Source organism: Melitaea cinxia, chromosome 21 (assembly GCF_905220565.1).
Source record: "Melitaea cinxia chromosome 21, ilMelCinx1.1, whole genome shotgun sequence".
NCBI lineage: Eukaryota > Metazoa > Arthropoda > Insecta > Lepidoptera > Nymphalidae > Melitaea > Melitaea cinxia.
Window position 1 is genome coordinate 13,944,982 of NC_059414.1, and position 9,414 is coordinate 13,954,395.

Sequence of the window (9,414 nt, forward strand, 5' to 3'; positions counted from 1 at the left end):
ACATGTTTTAAGTATTTAATTATTTATTACGATTACCAACAGAAATAACAACAGTAAAACAAAAAGAAATATTATACATAATAAATCAAAGAATTTTAATTGTATTTCTTTTTAAATGTAATCACAACATGCAATAATCAAACAGCAAAAATGAAAAAAAAGAAAATTTAAAATTAGATTATATAATTAGGTAAATGATAAATTGATATAAGTATTTATTGTTGATTGTACATTGTATTATGTGTCAATGTAAATTGATGTGGGTTTTTTTCGAAGTGATACTTCTTTAAAGTCGTTTTCAATGAAACTCAATGAAACGAAAATACGTCACGATAAAGAAACAAATATATAAATGTATAGGAGAGAATGAGATGGAATACATTACACAGTATTTTATATTCGTGTGGCAAAGTCTCTCCTAGACTACTTTTCAGAAGTTTAACTGCCGTGTGTGTTTCATTTGCTAGTAAAAATAATTATTATTTTACCAACTTTAATATCTAAGATAGTAAAACAATATCACAATCCTTAAACTACACTTTAATTTTATTTATGTTTATTAGGAAGACATACAGTTTGATATACATTAAAAATAAAATTTAAGTGCCATACATTTACCAGTTAAGTCTTCACATAATAATAGCACAAATAATAGCAATTAGTACATTAATAAAAAAGGCATACAGATTTCAACTCTAAGGGTCTAAATTTAGATATATATTTTCGTATACAAAATTAAAATGCCAATAAAATATGATTGAAAACAAAAAAAAAAAAGTGACAGAATTCTAACAATATCAGATATTAAGATTACAATTAAAATTAAAATATATAAATAAATATAAATACATAAATAAATAAATAAATATAGACCATGTCGGTGAAAATTCAAACACATACAAAAAGGCAAGTAAAGATGTAAAAAAAATTACGATCAGATGATTATCAACGCTGTGTACATTATATACGTGTCCATTAACTGTTATCCCAACATCTAACAAAAAATAATGTTGATCGTAAAACTATAAGTAAACCGTAATATGCCTCTGCTGGGCATAGGCTTCTTTCCCCATGTAGGAGAAGGACCAGAGCTTAATCCACCACGCTGCTCCAATGCGGGTTGGCGGATATATTCCCTACTATGCTACTAACTAAAGACTACTTGCATGTACTTAAATCAACAATCATATTATACCTAACGGTCGAGTGAGTAAAGTTATGTAAAATCTCAAGTTCTCTGCGTGAACGGTTAAGCCACATAAAAGGTAGAAATAGGCATTTGTTCAATTATTAAAGATTCTGGTATTGAATCGCAAATTGGTAACTCAAATACAAAAGTAAATATAGAAATATTAAACTAAAAATAACGAGTGTGCTTTTTTAGACCAAACGACTGAAGTAACACTTCTGCACTTCTCTCTTCTTGGCTATGAGAGAAACAGAGAAAGAAAATGTGTGTTCGCGCCTCTCTCTCTTGCTCCGTTCACCTTGCACGATCACAATTCGTAACGCTCTCGTCACGTATTCACCATCTTACTCCCCAAGTCAAGCGTGCGTAAAGAAGTGTTTCTTCAATAATACACTTTTTGTACACCAAAACAAAAATATTACAATGAACAAAAATATAGCGAAGTGTCTTGAATTACAAACAGCAACTACAAGAATCAAACACCTGTTAGAAACAAACGTTTGTCACTCTTATGCTCGATATGCTCTGCTCGGATTGTAATGAAACTCAATACATAAATCTAGAATAACACATAGGCTATATTTTATCCTGAATTTATGAAATGAATTAATGAAAGTTAGACAAATAATATAGCTAGTTAGCCGATTTCTATTTCAGGGATTGTTGATTCAATTCCCGAGCAGAGACTTGATTCGATATTTGTATATCTATTACCTACTTTTATCTACATTTATCATAACAAATATATTTGCTAATTTTTCCTAAAAAACAGGCTTTAATCTACTTAATTAATTTAATTAATTTTATTTAATTTTATTTAAAATAGGCTTCAAAAGCACCATTGAACCGTCATCTTACAAATTAAAATTTTAATTATTGTTTTTATTTATTGTACAAGTAAAGCTACCATCGATACGGAATTTAGATTTTGCAGACAATAATCGGCAATCCACAGTTACTCTTTCGAAATAATTGTGTTTGCAGACAAACGAAAAAAAAACGACTTCAATTACATCGACAAGTAATACAACGTAGATCGACGAAAAAATAGTCAAGTAACTACGCGTTATCAAAGATTACTCAAAAAGTAGTTATCAAGTCTCGATAAAATTTAAATGTAACCACATGATGAACATCAGCTTTTCATTAAATTAAAAATTATCAAAATCGGTACACCCAGTAAAAAGTTATTACGGATTTTCGAGAGTTTCCCTCGATTCCTCTGGGATCCCATCATCAGATCCTAGTTTCCTTATCACAGTACCAAACTAGGAATATCCCTTTTCCAACAAAAAAAGAATTATCAAAATCGGTACATCCAGTAGAAAGTTATGCGGTATAATACAACGTAGGTCGACGATAAAAGCGTCAAGTAAAAACGCATTATTAGATATAACTCAAAAAGTAGTTGTTAGATCTCAAATAAATTTGAATGGAACCAATTGGCACACACCACCTTTCGATTAAAACAAAATTTGTCGAAATCGGTCCACCCGGTCAAAAGTTCTGATGTAACATACATAAAAAAAAAATACAGTCGAATTGAGAACCTCCTCCTTTTTTGGAAGTCGGTTAAAAAATAAACTTCGTTTTGATACGAAATTGGTAATATCTTGTATGAAATAAAGCGTCACTAAGTACGTATTAGCGTATTCAATTTATAATTTAGTAATCACTCATCAATTCAGCCTAATACAGTCCACTGCTGGATATAGGCCTCCACAAGTTCGTGTCAAAAATGGAGTGAAGTCGTGTGTTCCCATAGTCGCCACGTTGGGCAGGTGGGTTGGTGACCGCAGGGCTGGCTTGGTCGCACCGTAGACGCTGCTGCCCGTCTTCAGCCTGTGTATTTCAAAGCCAGCAGTTGGATGGTTATCCCGGCATCGGTCAGCTTTTTAAGTTCCAAGGTTATAGTGGAACTGTGTTATCCCATAGTCGCCTCTTACGACACCCACGGGAAGAGAGGGGGTGGCTATATTCTTAATGCCGTAACCACGCAGCAATTATATTATAATTAATTTAGTAAATTAATTCAATATCTTTAATCTTAAATTGAAATGAATTATGTAACAAACATGAATTCCGTAAAAATATGTTGAAATTACACTAAAGTGTCACTCCAAAAGTTGACACATTATTAATTCACTGGAGCGTGTGAGACCGGCGCCCACGCGTGGATCTCTTAAACGATTTTTTGTTCGATCTATTGAAACGTGATGTTATTGACTTTCAACTGTAAAATCCAGCGACTGACAGACACTTTGTATTATTTGTTATTGTAATATTCAATTAATTTCATTACATTGATTATTTTTAACATAAACAGGTATTAAGTTGGTATGCGATATGATTCAAGATTGTGGTATAAATATTTTGTTTAAGTAAGCGGATAATTTTTTTTGTTATTATGTTTCATAATAACTTTTATATTGTTGTGGTCACAGGTAAAAATATCGACAAAATTTATATAATAAGAGTATATGTGTATTGACATATAATTGTGTTTGCAAGCAAACGAAAAAAAAACCAACATCAATTAGGTATATCGACAAGTAATACAACGTAGGTAGAAAAAAATTTGTCAAGTAAATACGCATTATCAAAGATTACTCCAAAAGTGTAATCAGATCTCGATGAAATTTAAATGTGACCACATGATAAACATTGGCTTTCGATAAAATTAAAAATTATCAAAATCGGTACACCCAGTAAAAAGTTATGCGGATTTTCGAGTTTCCCTCGATTTCTCTATGATCTCATTATTAAATCCTGGTTTTCTTATCACGGTACCACACCAGGGATATCTCCTTTCTAAAAAAAAAAAGAATTATCAAAATCGGTTAATAAACGACGAAGTTATCCCCGAACATATATATATATATATATATATATATATACGGTCTAATTGAGTAACCTCCTCCTTTTTTTAAGTCGGTTAAAAAATATGATTAAACGATCTCGTCTGTGTTTTGAATGAGCACGAGGTATGTGAATGTAATATTGATTTTTGTGGTAAATAACGTATAATTTAGATTTCATAAAGTCGTATATCGAAACACATAGTGATATTGTTCACATTGTAGGTACTATATAACTTTGACATACACACACGGTCGTCTCTTCCTAAGGTAAATTACTCAATGCTTGTGTGTGCGTATTAGGCTACAGCCAGCTGAAATGGCTATGATTTATTTTTCGATACACAAACATACCTACAAATAATACATATGTAATAAATACACTACAGCTAGAGTCAGGCGAAGGTTGAACCCGCAACCCTCGGCGCAGAAAACAGGGTCATAACAAACTGTGTCAACGAGCTAGATAAACTTTAAAAAGCGCTTATACCTACTGTCTTTTACTATTTTAAGTTGAATTATTTTTTTAAGCACATTCATATCGTTATAAAAAAAAATCATATCAGTTTTTTTTAAATATATAGAGTACGAGTTCCCCCGTCCTCAATCCTTTGGATTGGGTCGGCAACGCGCTTGCGATGCTTCTGGTGTTGCAGGCGTCTATAAGCTACGGTAATCGCTTACCATCAGGTGAGCCCCGTACGCTTGTTTGTCGACCTAGTGGTATAAAAAAAAATCCCCCCCTCCCGTGAGCTGTGGTTACCTTATTCACCAGCAGGTACACCACACTGTTTGAAAGCAGTATTATTTAGCTGTGATCTTCTATAAGGTCGAGGCACTTCCCCAGTCGGGCTGCTCCAGATTTGAATAGGAAATTTTCAGGCAATATTTTCCTGCTCTAACTCGACGACAAAGACTCAGACGTGTACGTCATTCTCTTCATAACGATGATATGTTATTGCTGTCCACAATAATTACAAAACAATTGCTAATTATCTAAATTTACTTTGTCCCCAGTCGAGCTGCTCCATATTTTGAGCAGGAAATTCCTACTGTGCCCTACCTCAGTTGAAGTTTTTGAAAAGTACAAAGCAATAAAGGCGTGCCAGTGGCTTTTTACATGCATTGTAATAGTAGATATAACTCACAACTTTACACCCGCTAACATATTAATATAAGTTTACCGACAATCACAATTTTAACGCCGTTCAAATTAAAAATAGGATATCTAACATTAGACTTTATCACACAACAAACGAACTCGGTACTCTTTAATTTTTTGTTCAATACTAACCAAGGGAAAATATTCCACCATTCCTGAGAATGAGGCCTATGCCCAGCTGTGGAATGTTACAGGATGAATTGTGATCGATTAACCACGGATAAAAATTTGAAAGTATTGATTTTTACAATATGTATAGGAACTTTTTGATGTTTTTGATGTTACCTTTTTTTTCTTTTTTTTTATTGTGCTAAATTTACATTATTAAATAAATATTAAGATTCCTAATTTATTAAAATTTGTTAGGTAACTATATTAAAATGTTAAATTTATATTTCCGTAAATTATTCATTTATTCAAATTATAAAATTATATTTTAATGAACAGATTATTTTAATTTTATAATTCTTTAATATAAGTTTGTGTCATTTGCATGTAAAATATATTAATGCTTAAATTAAACTTGTTTTTTAGGAAATATTAAACTAAATAAAATATCATTTTTACTAACTTACAGTGGCAGTGAATTATTTTAAATATAATGGAGAAATATTACTGCTTGAATTTGTATAATAATATAACCATAAAAAAAATAACAAAAGAATTACAACTAAGATGAAATAAATTTACGTTTTTGTATGTTTTAAATTAGTAGTTCATTCGTGAAATAAACTGTATTCGTAATTTAAAAAAAGAACTTAAAAAGAAATAAAAATAAAACAAACCAACAAATCCATAACAGACATTATACAGTTAACCCTTAAGCCTATAAATGTTAAAAAATATCAATATTATTTATAAAAATAATACAATTATGTACATTAAAACTTTTTATCGAGATGCTCTTTTTGGTACAACGCCGACGCGAAAGAGCGACGGTGCAACGCAAACGAGTTCAAATATTACCGACGGACAGATAACAAAAGCATTTTTTTATGACTGACAGATGCTTTTATTTACTAAAATTTAATACATATTTTTACAAAAATACAGTAATATCAATTAAATTTTCATTTGTTATGCAATGACTCATTTAATTATTGATATTTTTTTATTTAAATAGGTGAATAAAGTTGAACGCTTGTAATATTAAAATTAATAGTGAATAAAGTTGAACACTTGTAATATTAAAATTATCTGTGACGTACTTATAATAGGATCTTTTAATAATTAAAATAAACTGCTTTTAAACAATGTTTTAGAATTGATTGTTATATCGTCAAAGTTCGAGTAATTGTCATTCTTGTTTGACCGTTTAACAATTGAGTAAAAAAGTATTAAGTATTCATTAATTAATTCGATATTCACTAAAAAGAACCTATTATTGAACTTTTACGCTGTTAAAAAGAAGTATACAGAGAAGTAGAAGACGAAATATACCTATAAAGAAGAATAAATATTATGTACCTATAGGGTATTGTTGATTAAAATATCTCATACCTAATTCTCATATATAAAATTCTCGTGTCACAGTGTTAGTTACAATACTCCTTCGAAACGGCTGGACCGATTTTTATGAAATTTCGTGTGCATATCGAATAGGTCTGAGCATCAGCCAACATCTTTTTCATACCCCTAAGTTATAAGGGAGGGGGGAGGTTGTTAATAACATATATGGTAAAACAACGTTTGCGGGATCAGCTAGTAATAATTATAATTGTCTGTTATTTTCCATTTTTAATTATCAACTATCTTTACAATCGCTCTAAATGTTGTTTACCTTTTACTAACCTACCTTATTTACTAAAAAAACGTATTTTATATTGGAACTGAGTCAAACGTGTATATTATAATTAATAATAATAATAATTTACTGTTTATTGTACACATAAAAAGAAATTTACAATTTCTGAAACAATACACAAAACGAAATGTACAACGGCAATATATCAACTGTCGTTTATATAAAGTCAAAACCAACAAAAAAATCTTTATTAAGAAGCTTTGCCTCTACGTCGACTACCTCGCTCTGTACTATAGGTACACATATTTTAATGCAGTAACATAAAAAAACTTACGACACTATTCTTGTGTGACTAAAATATTATTACATTCTCCGATATGAGTATAAAATAGTTTAAAAAATTTGTAAAATATCATCTCATCGGAAAATTAATTTTCATCATCGTCACCATTTTGTCTGCTACGCATATTAAAATAGAATAACGTAATGTCTAGATTGATGTATTGTAAAGTATAGTAATTTTTTTTTTTTTATATATATATAAACATTGATAAAACGAATATTTCTTGCTTATTTCATACATGTAACAAACTTTAAGAAAAATAATAATGCTTAAAAGTTTGTGTTTGTTCGAACGAAATTAAGATTGATCGATTGGGCATATTTTTTTTCAACTTGGCCAGAATAGGCCGTAAAATATCACGCTATAACTCCCTCCGTATGAGTATCAATCATAAATTTCTTAAAACATGTCCAAAATAGGCCGTAAAATATCACGCTATAGCTCCCTGCGTAAGAGTATCAATCATAAATATGTTTAAAAATTAAATGAGTATATAAAAAAAAAATTAAATAACGATTCGAGTACAATACGTCCGCTTAATCGAACCCAATTTGCATATTTACAAGATTTATCTGAACCTGCTTCATTAATAAGGTATTTTTCTTTCTTTAGAGATGTTTATTAATTCATTTAGTAATTTATATATTAATAATTGAGTTTTTAACACCTCATTAACATATTAGGATAATTTATTTTTATTTACGCGGTTAATTATCCAATATGTATTCGTTACAGACCTACATATTACTTTATATGTCGACACATGAATGTGAGAATAATAATCAATTTATTTATCTTAAAATATAATAATTTACGTAAAGCTAAATTAGAGTATTGTAAATTGATATGAATTTTAAGTTTAGTGCCATTTAGCAACGACTTCAAATGTCTGTAGACCATTCAAAACAAATAAGTAATCGTAAAGAACCTTAATATGCTTCTGTTATTATCAATATCACGTAATGCGGATGTTCCTTATTAAAATAATATAAAAAATTTACAAATACAAATCGACTGACATGAAAAAGTGTAGGTAATTAAAGTTAAGACAGCGCCGAATACTTGGCATTGATTTCGTTGATGTCTTTTGTAAGCGACACGAGACCTCTACATTTTGCATCGAAAGTGCTTCGTGTTGTTTAAAAAATTAAACTCTACTTACTTGATTGTAGCCTCTCTCTCCACGCCATGGGGTTGGAGACCAGGCCCTGAAAGCCGGGCCAGTAGAGCGGCTTGTGTTGTAGGTAATGCGCCATACCCGCCGCCGCCGCCGCTAGCGACAGCCTCGGGGTCAACAGACCCGTCCCCATATTTGTGCCGACAGATGGTCGTGATAATATATGGTCTATCCCGTGAGGATTCGGCGCCGGTGGAGGCGCCTCCGCCAAGGAGCTCAACGCGGCTAGCGGAGCCCCAAAACCACCCTCCAGAGCTCTAGAAAGAGGCGGCGAACCACGCAGTTCCGACATTGTCAAAGTTCACAAGCACTGGTTTAGCTTAAAACATAGTCTATACACGCGGGTATCACGCACACATTGACATCCGCCGCGACTCGGCTCAAGGATCAGAGGTGTCTGCCAAGCGGCCGCGTGCGCGGACCGACACCAAATGAAAAGCTCCGCGGACCGGGAGCTAACAGAAAAAAAAACGATGTATAGAGAACGCCCAGTCAATCTAAACCTTATATCCGAGTCGCCGCCCCTTTACAGACCCGGCTCAGAGGCACGCTTCGTCTCTGTCATACTTACGCGCGTCAGAGCAAGACAGACGACACGTAGTGTTAACACGAGAGCGTAGATTTAACGAATCGCTATTTAATGGCGCTTCTTGTCTCTTTATAATTAAGTCGGGTGCAGTTTTTGCGGTGCCCCCCCTCACGTCCCCCCTCGCCCCGCTCGTACTATTGTACCGAAAAGTCCCGCAGTGAATAGAGTCTACTTAGTGTGGCTCTCTAAACACCGGAAGGATCTATTTGTCGCGATAATTTATGTGACAAATATTTTATTAATTGACACTCGATGCAAGGAAATAAAACACCCCGAGCATTAACTCGCCATCTGCCTGAATCGACCCTCGCCGTCTCAGATATTGTTAACGTACACTTCCTAGTATTACAGA

At 32.3% G+C, this 9,414-nt stretch overlaps 1 protein-coding gene across 1 annotated transcript in view; it reads right to left on the reverse strand.

Annotated features, from left to right (window-relative positions):
- Positions 1-8,765, reverse strand: part of LOC123663978 (homeobox protein Nkx-6.2) — a 66,755-nt gene extending 57,990 nt beyond the window's left edge. Inside the window, exon 1 of the mRNA XM_045598614.1 lies at positions 8,459-8,765. Coding sequence (XP_045454570.1) covers positions 8,459-8,765 — 307 coding nt within the window. The remainder of the gene's footprint in view (positions 1-8,458) is intronic.
- Between the last annotated feature and the right edge of the window lie 649 nt (positions 8,766-9,414).